This window comes from Tyto alba, unplaced genomic scaffold (assembly GCF_018691265.1).
Source record: "Tyto alba isolate M040663 unplaced genomic scaffold, T.alba_DEE_v4.0 Super-Scaffold_46, whole genome shotgun sequence".
In the NCBI taxonomy this organism is placed as follows: domain Eukaryota; kingdom Metazoa; phylum Chordata; class Aves; order Strigiformes; family Tytonidae; genus Tyto; species Tyto alba.
In genome coordinates, this window is record NW_024881322.1 from 13977323 (window position 1) to 13996700 (window position 19378).

Genomic DNA, 19378 nt, shown 5'->3' on the forward strand with positions numbered 1-19378 from the left:
TTATGGAACTGTGACTACAAGGTGCTTGTTCATATAAAACTACATTATTTTCGCAATAAGAAGGGATATTATTGATCATGTTCTGCTCAGGGTATATAATACACGATTGTCAGTCTCTTCTACTTGTGTCAAATTAAAGTCATGATCTTAAGATATAAGGGAGTGAATTTGCTAATGAATCTTAACTTCTTTTAACATTCAAACTGAAAAACCTAAATATAGTAAAATGTATGGTCTAGAAGTAAAGTTACTATCTCCTCTGCTATAAATTGCTCTAATTCTATTAACTTTATTGGAGTTTTGAAAACCTTCACAAAGTGATGTCCTACGACATTTTGAGTACTCCGTCCAATCAAAAGTTTGTTCAGTTGTTCAGCCTGAACAACTGGTATCTTGTTGTAGTTTGTATTTAATTTATTTATTAGAAGATGTTTCTCATCAGTGAGATATGAGTCAGAGAATTTGACTAGAGGTAATTGTGTTAGAAAAATCTTTAGAGGGGGGAAAAACCCCAAGTATGTGAAATATCAGTTCTGTCCACTACAGATTTTTTTCTTGTTGTTGTAAAGGCAAAGATTCTTTTCACATATGACCCTTCCTAAGCAGCCAAGTGGCAAAATCTGTTGTTAGAAAAATATTCAAGTTAGGCAATACATTGAATTAATCAGTTATTAGATTCAGCTGTTTCAAGTAACCAGATGCATTTACTTTTTGCCACTCCACATATTAAATTCCTGTAAATGATCAGCAGCTATGATACACAACTATGCATTGTATCATTAGGGAATCTGTTAATGTTAAGAATGTTCAAGATCGCTCTCATACGTACTTCCAAGAAGAGGCTCTTCCAACTTTTCTTTATGTTCACTCAGTCTCTTATACACTGATAAGTTACTGCAACTTTCTATTTCCATCTGATCTGTGAGAACAGTTCATTTAAACTTGAAGCTGGGTTTTACACCTTCATTAGGTTACATAGAAAATTTGTTATATCAGGACTGCAAATGAAATTTGTGTTCCAGTTCATGATTTCAGAGATAGGAGGTAGGTGTGTGCTCATTCATTGAGCTAAGGATTGAGGTGTTTACATAGTTTGCGTGTATAAACCAGAGAGAACTATGATCAGGCTCAAAAAATGTCAGTAAAGTTGAAAAGACAGCCTGGAATTTTAAGTATGTATTGTATTCCATATAGATTAATCCTCTTTGGGAATTAAACTTTACAGATTTGTTTTGGAAATTTTGGAGGAAATGTTTGGAAAGCTTAAAAAATTCCATACTGATTTTGAGTTTATTTGACACTCTTTTCCAGGCTCAGCCCCTTGAGGGACTATGTATTTGATCTTAGAGGGAGAATTCAGGGTGACAGTACACAAACCCCGGGTGTAGTGCAGTGCTTAGTCAAGGTCAGCTTCGTCACTGGACATTGCTGCATAGATTTGTCTGCCAACAAAACTGTACGGTCACGACAAATGAAGGTCTGTTCAGGTAATATTCACTTTAGAATGAATGTTGTAGGAGTTCAAATTCAGATGAGAAATACTTATGTAAGTAAGTAGTTACTTCAAATTTCTGTTGTGGGATAATCATGGCCTTATCGGACTGCTGTGTATCTGTGGCCTCAGAGTTGAGACTTTTCTGAGGCTATCCTGACACTGTACCGCTTGACCATAGTGTTATAAATAGTCATAGAAAATACACCTTGCAGGTACTCCTTAGTTTTACACATCTTTTTCACTGCAGAAATAGCGAGATTGTTAGTGTCTGTTGAGCTGAAGTCTGATATGTTTCTGGTGGCTCCTTGGTGAATCCCAGCATTAGCCAGGTGTTTCACTTACCTCAGTAGTAATGGCATGGCAGAGATGGGCAGTGGCAGTTCTAGCAAAGTAGGTGAGGATGCACAGAGGTTAGTACTGACAGCTCACCCGAGTATTTAGCTAGCTTCTGTGCAAGCTTTGCAACCTGGATGGATTCTGGGGAAATGCCACTGCTAGGAGTGATTGACTTCACTATTTTAAAATTCACTTTTACAACTCAAGTATTTGGAGTCATAAGATCAGCTGTATCTGTACCAAGCAGGGTACAAGGGGTGAGTTGTTACCTTTAAGAGTGTGTAGCTGGGAATATTTGTATAAACCCAGAATAATGGTGGGGAATGTGGGGGTGTCTCAGCCTCCTTACATGGCCAGGGAAAAAAGTTTGAGTACTTAATTAAAAGGTTAAGCTTTTAGATGACAGATTAAAGTTTTGTTTCAGAAAATGGTCACCATGTCACGCTTGGTTTCTGAGATCGTGTAGAAGAGTGCCTCCACTTAGACAGGTAAGCTGTTTCTGCCTTGAATTTCAGAGTGACAAGTTAAACTTTAGCAGACGTAGCGAAAGAGAGTGATAGTAGCATCTCTGAGGTAATTACAGTTTAAGGTTATGGAGGGAAGACCTGCTTTTTTATAACTTACATTTGGCATGTTGAAAAGCTAGAAAATATGGCCCAGAAGTTTGCAGGCCTGATTAAAAGCCTGTTGAAAACCAGGCTTGCGTTGTGTGAAATGGTCAGTGGCCTTGTCCCAGAATTGTGGTTGGTGTTTTCAGAGGAGTTGGGTGAGGCTGGGGACCCAGATCACATGAAAATTGAACGGACTTGGACAACTGGCAGAGGCTGTTGTTTGTCCCCTTCTAGTCTTTCAGTAGCTGAATCCTAGCAGATAGTTTTGCATTTGATGTAACAATTTTTTTTAATTTTTGTCTTCCAACTGGTAACACCTGATTTTGTTTAAAATACAGGATTAGAATGTCTAAATCAGCATGTATAAAAGCAATAAGGTAATGGTTCTGTTGTACAGGTTCACAATCATCAATTGGGAAATGAAATGTATTTGTCAGGTGGTTGGTCAGGTTTTATGCCTGCTGACATAATGTAGCTGTGTTATGGTGTTTTTTTTTTTTTTGTTTGTTTGTTTTTTGTTCTATCTCCTTTCATCTCTCTTGACAGTTTGTTCTGACTTCACCTTTTTCATATCTGTTCTGATCTCCTGTAAGCTTGCCTACCCAGGAAGTTGTACTTCCTTTCCTTCTGACTAACACATGGCAAGCATTTTCCAAAAGTCGTTCCTCGTTTTGCTAACGTATTTGGCAGCTCTGACATCGCAAAGTTTCATATAATGTGTCTGTTAGGTTTTGGCTTTTCTCATCAGAGAATTGCTTGTGTTCTTCTGCTTGTTTCATTAATCTTTATTAAGTAAAGATGTAAGCTGTCTTTAATTGAATGTTTTCTTTTGGCAATAGAACAAGTCAAAAGGTGTTTCTCATTAATTTGTTATTCAGCAGGGATAGCCATCTATCTGGATTGAATTTGTGACAATGTTTAGTCCCTATTTGTAGAAATGCCTATGTCGAACATATTTTTCTATGTTTTGCTCAGAATATCCTATACAGGCTGACTTTATAATGTCATTTGTCATGTGGGAATTGAGCTACAGGGAATTGGTCTGTGTTGACAGCATGTCTCCGTGTTGGTTTTTCCTCCTCTTTTAGTACAATGTGTTTTATATTTGGTCTTATAAAGTTTTATCATGCTATCAAATCATGAAGAAGTGCAGAAATGATGGCTTTTGGTTTTCTCTAGCATGTGATACAAATATTTTGGACAAAGGTCATAATGAGAAATGCTGACCTTTCTTTTTATGACACAGAAAATCATATTCAGACTTTCCTGTAGCAGTTACTTACAGGGCCGCCATCAGCTTGAAAGCAAATTGCCTTGAAGAAATTAGGGTAGCAATTTCAGGTGTTGCCCGGGTTCTTTTGTCTCCCTTACAGTTCCTGCGCCTTCAGTAATTTTTAAGATTTACGTCTTTCTCTGTTGTTTTGTGGGAGGTGCAAACTGTGTTTGTGACCCACTAGCCAGGGAAAGTGTTAAATTCCATCAAATGCCCAACCACCTGAGAAATGAAGAAGCACTTTTGTTAACTTTTGTAAAAATCCCAAATGAATCTCAGGTAACCTACATAAAAATACTGGTTTTCGGGTGATTGTCCTTTAAGTGATATTGCAACACATTGGTGTCTGTTTGTCCCAGATACTTTCAGGCAGCTCCTAGCTGAAATGAATTGTTTTTATACATGTTAGGAATCCTGTCATCATACCCTCAGTAACTCCTAAGAAAGGAAAGGGGGTGTCCAAATGTGTGTTTAGTACACGTCTCGGAATAGCATAGGGTCTACAGACACATGGAACTTTGTCTGGGACAAAGTTGTTTATTTGGTTTGCCTGCTTTCTCAAAATTTATGGAGAATGTCTGCCATAAATGTAGCTAAAAATCTCACTGTCATCTGGCAAAAATAAAATAAAGCTATGTTGTAGCTGACATGGTATTATAAAGCTAAACCTGGAAAGACACATTAGTCTGTTTTTCTAACGGAGTTCTTGTTGGAAACAGTTTTTGCTAGCATTTTAAAATTTAGTGTGACATTTTTGAGCATCTGGCATTTGGCAGCTTCACTAATAACACTTTTGTGCAGTCTAACAGCTTTTACTGTTATTGCATTTTTCCTAATCTTCAGCCTGACCTTTCTCACTTCATAATATTTATTTTTGTCTCAGAACAGAATCGTTCAGGGTGGATTCCAAAGCAAAGTATGTCTCCCTTGTGTGATAAATATATTGACCATTTTAAAGTGGATAAACTAGCAGTAGTTTGTTATGACATTCCCCCCCCCCCCCCCCCAAACTTTTGTCCCATATGATGCTTTCAAATACCATTTTTTCTGTGGTATGCTGCAAAGCTTGAGTGCTGTCACATGGCACTTGGACACTAAGCACAGAAATGATTAGCCTCATTGTGTCAGAGCTGACTTCTGCCTCTCAGGCTAATTGGCCCCCTTTCATCAGAGCAGGAATGTCACACCAAACGTAGAGAAGTAGCTGAGATTTATTTCCCATTGAAGAGTCTTTATTTTACTTGGCCTCTCTGATCCAACTAGAAAAATCATGATGAAAGAAATACTTTCAGTCCTTCCCTTTGTCAGGAATAGTGATGTATTAATAACGATACAATTTAATCAGATCATAGCAGCAGTCTCACTCTTAGTTTTAATTGGAATGGGTATATATAGCCAGTATTTATGAGAAATTTATTTGTTTCAGTTCATTTTACCAAATGAATCTTCAATCAGTTGCTATTAGTCTCTTGCATAAAGTCACTTCTGTAATGCCCTCAGCTAGTAATGAGGTGCTGTTATAATCTTCTGTTTATCTTGACTTGATTATCTTTCAGTTTTGCTAGATAAATATTTTTTCAGGCATCTTGAGTCTTCTCTTGTTGCTCTGTATGAAAGATTGGGCCGTCAAACAACTGGATGCTTTTCTAGAACAATTTTGAGCTACATTATTCCATATTAGCCACTTTATTTTATGGAACTTTAATTGTCACATTCCCCCAAATATGGAAAAAGTAGATACACAGAGATATCCTTTTTTTATATCACACTAAGCTTGTCACATTTTGAATATTCATACGCTTATGTTAGGCTGCAGACTAACAAAGAGAGATGGTGGAGAACTTAGTTAAGAATATTCTTTCACAGTTTTCAGCTGCAGATTTGTCTTTCACCACTTGGAAAGTTCAGAAAAACAGAGGATGCTGAATATAGCCAGTGAGGTGGTTTTCTCCATTCTTGTCTGAGATAAGGATGCAGGATTGCTGGTGGAAGGCTGTGGCATTCGCTTTGTAAATGCCCACCGTGAAGGCCTGTGTTTCCCTTAAAAAGTAGCCAGTACAAAACTTGTTCTTCCATACTTGTCTCATACCCAGTTAATTTTTTTTTTTCCTCACAAAAAGATAAAGACACTAAAAGTACACTTTCTTTGTATGTAGAAGACAGACTTGGCTGCAGGGTCTCAGGGCAGGAGCAGGAAGATTTCGGTGTGACTGTGCTGAGTAAGCAAATAGTCCTTTAGTGGACAGCTAGAGTTTGCGTTTCTGGTGTTTTCAAATAATGTTAAATAATGCTTTGAGAATGACAGTTTTTAGGAGGCACTTGCAGATCTGGCTGGGGTTTGCTGCGTCTTGTAACCAGTTTGATTGTGAAACGGGTGTACGTTTTGCAGGGTGTACATTTCGCAGTAGAGCAAAACAGCTCATACTGCAACAACTTTGAGATCTAGGTACATGAGGATGTGGCAGGTAGCAGAATAAATTGTGCCTTCCTCGTGCAAGGTGTAGAATAGGGGTTTTGGCAGCTGAATAGGTATTTGGGGGGGGTACAAATTTCTTTTGTTCTTTCCAGATTTCATTTTACACAAATCTAAAGCTTTACATGAGACTAGGCATCTACGCAGTACCCTTCCCAGCTGAAATGATTTAGAAAGCTCTCAGTTTTATTAAATTAAGTTTTAAATTCTTTTGTCTGTCCTCTGAAATATTTAAGGGACTAAATTTCTCTGCTGGAGAGACTGTTTAAACATTGCCCGTAGCCTAAGGAAGGAAACTCCACCAGAGGGCAGTTCAGAGCAAGAGTGGGATCACTTGCCTTGTTCATCTGCAGAGACCATCCCTGTCAAGTCTATTCTTTCCATATTCAGCAGGGATTATCCTTTTAGCCCAAAGTATTTTCCGTTGTACCTAAACTTGATAAGCCACTAACTGCGTTGTATTAAACAGGAACCTATATTTAGGACTAAGCGTGCGTAGCTGCAGATCTGTGCTTTTGCATGCTGGATACAAGTGTGAGAGCATGCAGAGTATTTGGACAAACATAAATGTCAGGTGGCATTTTTATATCTTCAAGAAGTTGTTTTCTATATTTATAAATATAAACATAAATATGTATATGTGTGTATATATACATATGCATACATATATCGACATATGTACATGTGTATGTGTATATATACACATATATGCGTGTGTGTGTATATATTACAGTTATGGTGAGATCTGTGCACCAGGCTGAAAACTTTCTGAATGTAATGTTGTGCTCTCCTTCAAACTTTTTGTACTTGTGTTCATAGTTATTTCTAAAACATCTGTACTGGATTGGTCCATTGACCTGTGTAGTTCACTAGAATAATAATGTTTGGCCTTTGATTTTTGTCTGGATAAGGAGATCTTTCATTTTTAGAAATAGCTATTTGTTACCTAACTCTTAGAGTTAGATGGCTACCACGTCTTGCAGGCATTTTATATGTTCATGGTTTCTGGGGCAAACCATTTCCAGTGACAACAAATTTTGTCCTCACAGTAGCTTTGTCAATTCAGAACTCAGATCAAAAGCAGAATTAGTATTTTTTTATTTTTAATCTATTGTGACCTGTGGAGGCTAATTAAACACTTTTTAGAACCTCTAATTTTAACCAGAAAGCCATTAAATAAAAACTTTTCTTTTGAAACCAGGCTGTTACAATATGTGAAAAGGACTAAAAAATTGTATTTCTTAAATACCACTAGTAAAATGAATGACTTGTTCCCTGTTACCTTTCCTGAATCTAGTGTTTGAGGGATGGGTGTTTGTCCTTACCAGAAGAGCATTGCAAAGCGTTTGATAGTTGTTCTGTCTACATACTAAATGCTTAATCTTCAGATGTTTTCTGTTTATGAAAACATTTGTGTGAGTAGACGTGTTGAGATGTCTTTTCTTTCTTAATAACTGAGGCCAGTACATAATTTCTCACTTACTTCAATATGCTTTTCACTATTCAATTAAAGTTGTTTTGAGTATTTTTTTTTATTGAGCAAGATTTTGTTTTTGAAGTGGCCCCACACGTTTAAATGGTTTTAATGCTACAGTTCATTCCAATGAGATAATGGTATATGCCTAGTTATAGCCCTTCAGAGCATTTTTGGGTGGATCCACCATATTTTATTTGCTAGTCCTGTTATGTTTGAAAATGAAAATACTGTTGTTTTCTGTAAACTTAAGGGTGTAAATATGAAAGGAAATGTCACCAGTTGCTCTATAAGGTGTCAGTCAGCTGTTGTCAGAGATGTTTTCAGATAAAACGGGATGAACTGGTAGGTTTTTTTTTCTTCTTTCTTCTGAGTAGTGAAGTCAGTAAGATTCATATTTGGCCATAAGAAAATTCTTGAATCCTTTTCTTCCAAAATGTGTGTTTTGAGGCTACATTGACAAAGTCAATGTACTGGGCTGTAGTCTCCCGATGGTCCCTGTGACGCTGAGTTCCTTCTCAGCTTTGCACAATGTGGATCTGGTGTCCCCAGAAATATGTTGGGTAATTAAGATAGTCTGTGGTACAATGGAGAAATGGGTGTGGTTAGTGGATGTTGTCTTGCTTGGTGCGATTTACTAAGTATTAATTGGAGTAACAAAGTGCTTTAATGCTTTAGCTCCAGTTTGAAGTGATCATTATTCTCTTGCACTGTATACTAGAAGTAATTTATGAATTTTGTGTATAACAGCATTGGTCCAAGTGGAGGAATTGAGGAAGATTACCCCAATGAGTAATGGTTCTTAATTGTGTGCTGTAATCAACAAAGCTGTTTAGACTGTCATATTTACCAAACAGACTGTCTGTATATAGAGAAGATTATTCTGGGAGAAAAATTACAAGGAATTTAGGAGATTTGGGAAGTTTTATCTTGCAGTATATGTTAATATATTTTTATTTTAATACTGTCCTCACAGGTAAGAGAAATACAGAAACTCTGCCTTAAAAGGGCCAACCAAACTAGGAATCTTGTCTGTGACAAGTACCTCCTCACTGTTCCTGTGATTAGGTGATTTCTCCTAGAGATATTTGAAAAGGGAAAAGGAAGCATGAAAGTAGCTTTGAATTTGCTACATCTTTGAGGAGGAGAGCCTCTTAAATCTGATTCTGAATGGCTCTGACAGTTTCTATTAGTTCTAATAATAGCAATCAAACATGTTGCTCCTTCCCTGTTGACTTCTCCCCTCTGTGTTGGTGGTCACTGGTTACATAAAAGAAAACCAGACTTGGCTCTTTGACCACTTAAGTTTATTACATTGTACAGGCCCAGTACATTAAGTGCCTCCAGTTTCAGCCCTAAATAACTGGGTTATACTGTGACTGACAGGCAGTAATCCCTGGCAGGGGAATGGGATTGATATGTGGATTTGTAACCTCTTCAGTTGATCCTTCATGAACTCCTCAACTGGAAGATTTTGTGGTGATTGTTAGAACAACATGATGAGTTAAAGCAGAGGAAAAGCAAGAAAGCATCCTTCTGGCTATAGCCGTTAATTCTAAATTAATTCTATAGCTGAACAAAACAGTAGTTGTGTAATTTTAGAAAGGTTTTTTGTATTTTGCATTTCATTGTTGCTAGCTCTTGGCAAACAGATTGTGTGTACTGACTAAAGGGCCAGCCTTTTGTAAATAGTGTTTTATTTTGAAAGTAGCTCTGTTTAGTTGTGGAATCAAGTAAGAGAAGGGAGTGTCTAAACTATAGTGTCATGATTTTAGTGTTGTTTGTGGTATTCAAGATACCTTTATGGCAGAATGGAGACATCACACAGGCAACACGGGCCCTGTTGGACAGCAGTTAGAGGCCTGTAGAGATACCATAGAGCCTCTGAAATGACATCTGAATCCCACCTCAACTGACTCAGAAAATTAAAAAAAGGAATTCTGTCCAAAGTGAATGAAACTTAGCAGGGCCAGGAATCTGTCTAGAATTAAGATCAAACACATCATCAACCTGCACAGGATAAATTTAACCATTTACTCACTTAAAAATGTGTGGGAATGAGTAGAATACCATAGCATTCCTTGATTGTACAGTCAGGAGGACTTGTGAACAGAAGCTGATGAGCTGCTTCCTTTTTATACTAGAGTAGAAATATGTGTTTATGTTGTACTTGTCCTTGATTGAATTACTAATTGTTCTCTTCCTATTTTAGGTTATGGTCAGACTGGTCCAATGGTTCAGAGGGGTGGATATGACTCCATTGCAGCTGCCGTTTCTGGTCTCATGCATATCACAGGGCATGAGGTATGGTGCTCAACTTCTAAATGTAATAGAGTCTTTATGCCATATACTAAAACTTGATGCTGCATCGAGCAAGTCAGCCTGTGCTAACACATTTGATATGCATGCCCTCCTGAGTCTAATGAGATCTTATCTCTGGGAATCTAAGAAAATGATAGTGCTTTTGTCCTTCAGGTGTCTCACTTCAGGCTTGCAAAGCCAATGCCTGAGAAAGAGAAAATGGAAGAAAAACGGTATCCTAAATCTCCAGTGAATAAATTGTCAATTTATGCTAACCTGCTAACGGCCACTTGTAGTCACTTCGAGAGCTGCAGTAGACACAGTGTTGACACCTGGATGATGGAACCATATATATGTGTGGGAAGTCTCACCCATGCTTTGATACTGATATTCCCTCTTTAAGAGAGGGAATTGTGAAGCCATCCAGGTAACTCTGTCCAAATGTCTTTTCAGTCATCCTCCCCCAAAATAAGCAGAGAGATGCCATTAGTGATTCTGGAGAAGCTTTTTATTTTGTTCTTCCCTCTGATACCCAAAATCTTCGGTAGCTGCAGTAGTGCAGGAAGCATTACAGAGGTAGTTCAGTATCTGGATTCCAGGAATACATAGAATGTGTGTCTTCACCTCAGAAAAACATTGTCCAAATAGATGTTTACTTAAGCTGTTGTGAATCACCTACAGATGCAGGGAATGTGGTCTCCAAATGTTACTTCTCAAGTGAGATAGTGTTACAAGTCTGTTCTGTGCCTCATAAACAGTAGGTAGTCTTCTGTGGTGGTGCTCCTGTTAACCTGTAAGCAGCAGTGTGGATCTTTAGAGTATGACACTTGCATAACCTAGGTAAACAAGGAGTTCTTCAAGTTTCTGTACATAGTGTCAGATACTCGTGTTTGAATAGGTTGTTGAAAGCTAACCATGCGTGATCTGGATGTAACTCCACTGTAGGATTGATATCCTGCCAATAGACTTGTTTTCTGCCGAGAACAATGGCAAACATCAGAACTCTGTGCTTGTGGCAATTATTGTTACCAGAGTCCTTCTTTGTATTAAAAAAAAAAAATAATAAAAATAATCAAGCATTGTTTGACTGAGGAAGCTGAAATATCTCATGCCTAGGGTCCTAAGAATGTGTGCCAGTTGCTGCCACGTTAATGACCTACACTCATAGTATGTCCCATCTTAGAACATGAGAAGACATGAAGTTGAGTGCAGTCCTTTCAGGTACTTCTCTTTAAATGTGTAATGCACATATACGCTAAGCAATGACTGATCACAGTAACTGTAGTGTAAGTAACTGTTACATTCTGACCCTGCTGTCTGTAGAGTTAATACTTCCAATACAATGCCAGAAACTTCATGCACACCTCAAAATACACGGAACAGAATTACATGGGAGCGTAGGCTGTTAGAAAAGGACAAATGTTGGTAGTACCACATGAATAAAGGAAATTATGTTGAAAAACTGAAAAAACCCAGGACCCTTGTAAAGCTTGTCAATGATATGTCAATGACAGAAAATACAAGTGTTGTACTGAATAATTGCACATAAGTTGTATTCTGAGAGTAATAGTCCTCAGTGGCCATTATGAAGATGGATTTTATTATAAGATTGTGTTAAGATCTACACTGGAAATCCAGATGTTTGCATCACCTCACCAGGACTCGAGGCAATGTAATCATAGGAATCATTTAATCATTGTTAGTAACCGTTCTGTCTATTCACTGGGGGCTTTTAACAATTCATTCAAACTTAGTCATTCTCTTGCATAATTAAAATAAACACGTTAAAACTTGGTTCTTATTTTTCCTTATTTGAAGTTGGTCATGTATTATTTCATCAGTTTCTCTAAACTGTTTTCTGATGCATAGAGGGACAGTTTTGTTTCAGACTTAAGTGGTCAGTGACTCCAAAGAAGCAAAAGTGCCTTTTGTTGTTGTAGTGAAAATTTACTCAAGTGGCTTTAGAATCATATTGGATGCTTGTTTGAAAGTTACTTTACAATACCAATGTATTATTAATAATAAAATGTGCCAAGTTCTACATTTGTTTTCATGTGACTGAGTTGTGTTTAAAATTTCACAAAACTAGTTCTGAAAAGGATAGAAAACCTTGTTTCAGTTAGCATGTAGAAAAGTTGTCAAAGTAAAGATGAAAAAAGCATCTTCATTTTTCATGCTGTTTTTCTTCATTAAACCTTGATTTATTTGTGGACCAGGTAACATGTACTTCATCTACTAAAAGTAATATGATCATTTGAAGCATAACCTAGTAAACTAGATTTCTTTTTTCTTGAATAAAATTGAGAATGCCAGTCTTATGCAGTGGAAAGAAAAGAAAAAAGGAAAATAAAAGAGAAAAGCTGTAACAGATGATGTTGGTTTTGTATTGCATTGTGGTAGCTATAGATAATCAGCCTAATAACATCAGTATACCAGTGCTTGGTGGAAAGTTCCCTTCAGTAAACAAGCCATTAAATGTGCTTGCAGGATGGTTTTAGAGGTACCGGTTGATGCAGTAGACAAATTATAATGAATTTGAGCAGCAGCAACAAAACATCTACACACATCACTGAGGTGCTTAATTTAGAGGTATGTTAATACATATTTCCAGCTCAGGTGGATGTGTGATGCTTAGCTGCTGGCTGGGGTTAAACCACAACACTCTTAAAGTGTTTTAATAATAGGATACTAAATTTATATCCTGTATCTGACATTTTTAAAATGGATAGAACTAATAGCAATACGTATTCCATTTTAGGGTAGAAATTTCATGTTGAGAATCTGAGTTTGTTCCAGCCATCTGGCTACTGATTTAATGCCTCAGAAAGTGGGTTACTGTTGCAGATCACGTAACTTTATTGCATACCGAGGTCATGCCTCCAGTCAGTAAAGTCTTATTATTAAGCCACGAAATCAATATATTAGCAGGCTAGGATTTTGAACAAAACTTTAAGCCTTAAGTCTCTCACATAGGTAACATTAATTTTCTTCTCTACTGTACATTTCATGTAACAGTATAATTTTTGAGGCAGTAGAGAGATCACAGTGTAAGAGATGGAATTTTCCGATCAAAATGTGTGTATTATATCCAAGTTACCTTTCTATTAAGGAGATAAAATTAGTGTAATACAAATGAGGAATGCACCGAGGTCACAAAATATCACATTTGGCACACAGTATGAACCTCTTGAAAGGGAGACAAGATCATCTCTTTTATACATCTGATTTTTAAGATCTGAGAGAATATTCCTGCATAAAGAAATTCTAAATGGTTTGCTTTTCTTCTTTTGCTAGGAAATAGTTGTTACTGAAACGCCTTAATGCTGATTACTTTGAAATGCTTCTGAGCAAAGTTCTGAACTTTGAAATCAAGTTATAACTTCTGCAATATTGCAAACTCTCAGGCACAAACCAATTGCATTTGTACTAGTGTTGGTTTTGCTGATTGTACCAAACCAACCACAGTCAGTGTACAGTAGAATGCTGTCTTTAAACCTTGTTTTCGTCTGCAGAAACCTGCATGGAATTCAAGCTCTTACACATGTACTTGATTACCTCTGTATTAGAAATGTATGACACCTGTGAAATTTGAAATTGTAGTGTGTTTATGAAAATCTACAAGCAATAGTGGGGAATCTGTTTTGTGTAAATCTGTACCACAAATTCATTTTGAATTGAAGTAGTTGCTTCAGGCCACATTCAGTTTTTCTTTACATAATTTAAAATATGCTAAAAGGACAAAGCTTATACTGCTGACACTTTTATTGTCCTGGATGACATAATTTATAGATATTTCCTGGTTAAACATCACATTCATATTTGATGAACAGAAAGCTTTTACTTAATATATTCAGATACTTCAGTGCCAGATGAATACCCCTTGGATGAAAGTTTCTATGACTCATTAAGGCAATAACTTGAAAGTAATTAAATAAAAAACAATTTGGATATGAATCCCCTTCCATCTCCAAGTGGATTATTACAACACTATTTTTACTATTTAGAGTATCCTTATGGTGGTGCATTCTTTCTTGCTGAAGAAGCATCTTTGTTTTACTGAACAGAAGACAGCAAGACATGATTGGGATCTACAATACCAGAGAGGCCATTCTTCAGCTTAAAACCAAACAAACTGCAACAAAAGAGTACACATGGTGTATAGCTCAGAGCTGTTGAAAAATATAGCCATTCCTGGTTCAGATTAGCTTCAGCAGCTATTTCCCATCTGTAAAGACTACTGGATTTAGAATACTTTTATTAAGCGTGTCATTTCAGAACAATTTCCATTTTTAATGGATCATTTTTATATTACTGATGTAAGTTTGGAAAGAAAAATTATGTCAAAAGGCAAAAAAAAAAAAAAAGGACTCTGGAAAGGAAGTTTTCAAAATGTGTTGTGGCTATCTCTGGGCCAGAATGTGTTGACAAATTGTAAGGAATTTAGTAAACAGCAAAAATTAGGAATACAAGTGTAAACCGATGGTAAGATTGAGCAATAGCAAAGTGCAGTGACGAAAGGAAAGGTCAGCACTCCTGGAGTGAATCTTCGTCTTTTCAGATGAGCAGAGGGCATGGCCTATGTATACTGTCACAGCAAGGCTGCTTTATGGCACAGGTGAAGATTGGAAGCTGATTAAAGGGTGAAAACCAGCAGCCACTCATGGGTCTTGGTAGAAAGACCAAGGAAGAGTAGAAATTGTGTGGACTGCTGCACAATTCTAGGTTGTTGAGTGTTAGGGTGACATAAAAGCCAACATGTTAAAAATAACATAGCAGTGTAGTGCTAGTAGTTTGTGGAGTGTTCCGTAAGGGGAAATTGTGAAGGTAAACATTTTACTGAGAAGGAACTGTTTGCTTTAAAACATTAGGTAGCTTACTACTTGTTGACAAAAGCACTGAAATCAAGGTTTGAGAAGACAAATTCATATGTAGCAATCTCTTAAAATAGTCCTGGTTTTTATATGTTCAAAGTGTAGCTTTCTCCATCAAGGGTGAAATTAATGACACTTTGAAAACAGTGGGAAGTGTTTTCAAAACAAGAACATTGCTGCACAGCTGTTTGCAAAATCTTAAGTCTTCTTGATTTCTTCCCATCCCAGTGTTGTGGCTGTAATGAAGAAAGAACAATTTAATAAACTGAGAACTTGCAGCAGATAATACAGGGGAAATGATATTTTTTTTTCATTTGTATTTTTCAATGATAGCTCTGAGGAGCAAAAACCTTCTCACATGCTGATTAGTTTTTTTGGTAGGCCTACGTGCATAAAACTACCGAACATCCTTTCCTGTGTTCCCCCAGAGTTGGGTACAAGGAGAAGTGGTAAATGGCTGGAACCTTTGACTTGTCCCTTCTATTGGGAAGCTGAAGAAGAGCACGGAGAAGGAAGAAATAAGAGATTCTTCAAAAAAGAAGTACTTCCTAAAGCAGTGTTTACCTTAAGGATGTGTCGTTTCTGCATCATCCTTAATATCTAGGCTATAGATGGTCACAGACTAATCCTTACTGCAGTTTGAATGACAATAACTGAGATACTTTTTTTTAAAAAAAATTTGTCATATTTGATACAGATTTTATAATTTTGTTTAGCCACTTTATGATGTGAATAAAATAGCAGCCTTTTCCATCTTGCATAGAAAATACTGTACTACAGTCTTTTATCCCAGAATTGACCCATTAATGCAATTGATGATGCAATATAATATTATTATTCTTAAAATAATTTTTAACTTATATAAGACTTGATATCAGACTTATGTAAACCCTGATGGAGTGCAAAAGAAAAAAAAAACATGGTGAAGATAAGTTTTAATTTTTTTATGTGAAGCCAAGATACTCTTTTGTATATAATTATCGGTAAGCATAACACTTGCAATCTTAAAGTATGATTACCCTTAGCAGTTTAGACATGACTAAGTGATGTAATTCTGTAAATTCAATTTTATTGAATTTTTGCTGGGTTAGTTTAAAGGCATTTATGTGAACTTTGACAAGCAGTTATTATTTATCAGTTATCCTGATTTTAATTTGTTTAGTGATACACTTAGGTGCTGAAACTCTGAAACAGTCCTGTTAGCTTTGCACTGCTATTTGTGGACTGTACTTCAGGGCAAGCAATTGCTGTCAGAATCTGAGCGTCCAACCACAAACTTTTCAAAGTAGAAAATGAGGGAACGTCTCAGAAGAATCCCCTCTGGTACAAGCCTACCTTGACTGAAATTATAAGTTCATTTTGCCATTGGTTGTAGAGAGGCCATACCTCATGCCAGTGATCAGGGGAAGTTCTGAAACACATGGTGTAAAATGAAGATTCTTCCCTTGATGCTGGAAAAAGGGATGACATACTGAAAAAGGGTATTTGAGCCAACTGCTTTCCAGAGGTTACTGGTCAGAAGGTTAAGAATTTGCATGTATTTACATGTGTAAACAAAGCAAACTTGCTTTTGCTTTCCCACTAGAAGCCTGGAGTGTGTATACTGGAAATTACAAAACTGAGATTTGGCTGGGGCGGGTCCAGAGTGAGAAGAGCGAAGCGATCTGGTTCTGCCTTTCAAACAGGCATGCACCCGGGTCAGCAGGCTGTGGAAATCCTTTAGACCTTTGGTTTCTAGGCATAATGAAATTCAGTTTTCACTAGATTCTCTTGTCTCTAACAGTACCTCTTTTCTTTTTGCATGGGTGAGTTGAAGCATTATGTTATTAAGGCAAAAAGTAGCATAATAAATCATTCACAATTTGCAGTCTGCAGCATTGCAAAGTTACCTTATTGCATAGATACTGCAAGAATACCTGGTTTTCAGTGGTAGTTTTTATACTTCAGTTCACTCAAAGATACTCTTATTTTTTGCAGTTGGCAATGCAGAAGCATGTCTGCACTTTTTCAGATGAGTCTCGTATAGAATGTATGGTATCAAAAATTAATGGTTTGCCTCTGATTGTTTTCTTCTTTTTTTTTTTTTTTTTTTTCTTTTTCATTTGTCTTGTTTTGTCTTGAGGTGTTTTCTTCTTTTTCTTTAGGATGGTGAGCCAGTTAGACCAGGAGTAGCCATGACAGATCTTGCTACTGGGTTGTATACATACGGAGCAATTATGGCTGGTTTACTTCAGAGGTATAAGACGGGGAAAGGACTGCACATTGACTGCAATCTGTTGTCATCTCAGGTAGGATTTTTAAAAAAATTGCTTCTAGTTGTGTAGATGTTTGAACCTAAGAATACCATTTTGACATAAACTAATGTAAATTAGTACAACTAATGACAACAACAGTAATTACAATAATGGCATTAGTGACAATCTCCTTATTCTGCTGCTTTGGTAGTTGACCATTTTAGATGACATGGTTATAGTTACCTCTCTATTACATTTGACTTTTGCTTTTTACAAAAGACCTCCATGTTTTTTGAAAGCATAGCTTAATCAAGGTTTATAATATCCCTGAGTAACAGTTGTAATAAATAATTTGAGATAGACGAGCATAAATGGTGAAACTACTCTTGGAAGGGAGGCCTTGGCACTGGGTAATATTTACTACCAGAGTGACTGAATTACTTGTGTCAAAACCCCAGGGTAATCAAGTATCACCCAAGTGTCAAAGTAATGTAATCCGGGAGGTCTGCCTTTTGGCTCTGGGAATTAAAAAATAGAGTAAGTTTGAAGATGCAGTTTTTTCTCTAGGCACACTAAAGAGAAATCTCATCAAAATTGCTAAGACAAAGATGTTTTGATCATGAAAGGTATGCCGTATACCACAAAGAATGAGAACTTTACATTGTCTCTGAACATGTAAGCACCATCGGTGCAATGCTTTGTAACTCACGAAAAGGAGGTGATGTTGGTATGAGCTGCATGATCGGATGACACACTGTCTTGCTGATGTAGATACCCAGTTGCTACCAGCAGGTATCTGGTGCAAAGGAATTTTTGTGTTTGTTTTAAATTGTTCATCAAAACTGTATGCAGTCCTAATTAAAGCTACTAAAGCACTCCATTATTTTCCTCTTCATTCAATTGCGTTTTTCTTCACATTATACCTGTCAGTACATTTGAGAGGCAATAAGGATGCCCATTGTGCAAAATGTTGTCCCTGGTGTGAGCAGGAGGTTGGACAGGATGATCTCCAAAGGCTCCTTCTCACCTATATCACTGTATGATAATAGTGATTAGGGCAAATGATTGAGGCTGCTCTTGTTTGAATACCTACTGTAATCAGATCTGCAACGGAGGGGAAGCCCTTGCTTAAATCAGCAAAGACTTTTTAAGTTGTTTCAGAAACGTTTGTGAGGACTGAACTCTTCATCATACTTATGTATATTTGTAAATGTTGTGTCTGTATTTGAAAAATGTAATAAGCAGTTTATAAAAATATTTTAAATATACGTTAAACTCTTATTAAATATTTTGTATATATATGGAAGTCTTTTTTTTTGCTTGCTTACGATACCATAGAGCTTCATATTATGGCAGCTTCTATTTGATCATTTTAATATCTAATTTTATTGAAAGGACTTCTGGTAATTTCTGTTAATTTCCAGAGTCATTCTGTTATTTTTTGATTCCTTGTTCTACTTTTTTGGCTTTTTTTAATGGAGGCTTCTTGATTATTATTTGGGATTTTCTCAAATGTTGAAAATAAGAACAGTTTAAGTTAGGTGTTGCTGTAACTCTCTTATTTCACTTTGTCACCTCATTTGTCTTTAGAATCTTTTTCCTTGCTTAGGATAGATTGGCTATGCACAAAAGTGTTCTCATATTGCAAAATTTCCATCTGAAGTTCCACATCATCATCCTTTAGGCCACTCACTGTTATACACAAGAAAGGGAATGAAGACTTGGGTAGATGTTAGTGAACAAAGCATGATGTGCGGTGTTTGACTTGTATGTGCTTAGCTGAAGAAGCACTACATGGTAAGGGACAGTTTAGTGATTTTTTTTTTTAAAACATTAACTCATTCAGTGCTTGTTTTCAAATTATAGTTATCTAAAAGTTATGAAGAAGTAATTCCATACATGCACACTCTTATTACAAAATAAGTGGTTTTATTTACTTCAGTGTTGGGTAAATTAAACTGAAATAAGTTGGTATTTTGGAATGGAGCATGAGTACAAGTTATTATTCAGAAAACAGCTATTTTGGCTTAGATAACCCTATTACTTCAGTCCAAACTAGCTTTAGGGTGCTGGCCCAAGACTGTAATGAGAACATTTATTAAATTGGAAAAAATATTTATGGATGAGGTGCTGGGGTACCAAAAATAAACCCATGTGATCATTGCTATTAAAAAAATGTGTTAAAATGAAGAGAAACATAACTGATAGCTGAGTCTCTCTGAGAATTATCTAGTTTTCCTGGTTTGTTTTCTTTCTTTCTGCAAAACTAGTGGTTACTTGTAAGTCTTTGAAGGTGAGTGTACTAAGAAG

The 19378-nt window shown here is 36.6% G+C and overlaps 1 protein-coding gene across 8 annotated transcripts in view; it reads left to right on the forward strand.

Moving 5' to 3' along the window:
- The window catches only part of SUGCT (succinyl-CoA:glutarate-CoA transferase), a 332431-nt gene that overhangs the window by 34832 nt on the left and 278221 nt on the right, over positions 1–19378 (forward strand). For all 8 annotated transcript variants that reach the window (XR_006166817.1, XM_042806312.1, XM_042806311.1 and 5 more), the window contains 2 exons: positions 9875–9966; positions 16979–17122. Coding sequence is in view for 7 of the 8 variants with exons in the window: in XM_042806312.1 (XP_042662246.1) it covers positions 9875–9966; positions 16979–17122 (236 nt within the window). In the remaining variant the exon portion in view is untranslated. The remainder of the gene's footprint in view (positions 1–9874; positions 9967–16978; positions 17123–19378) is intronic.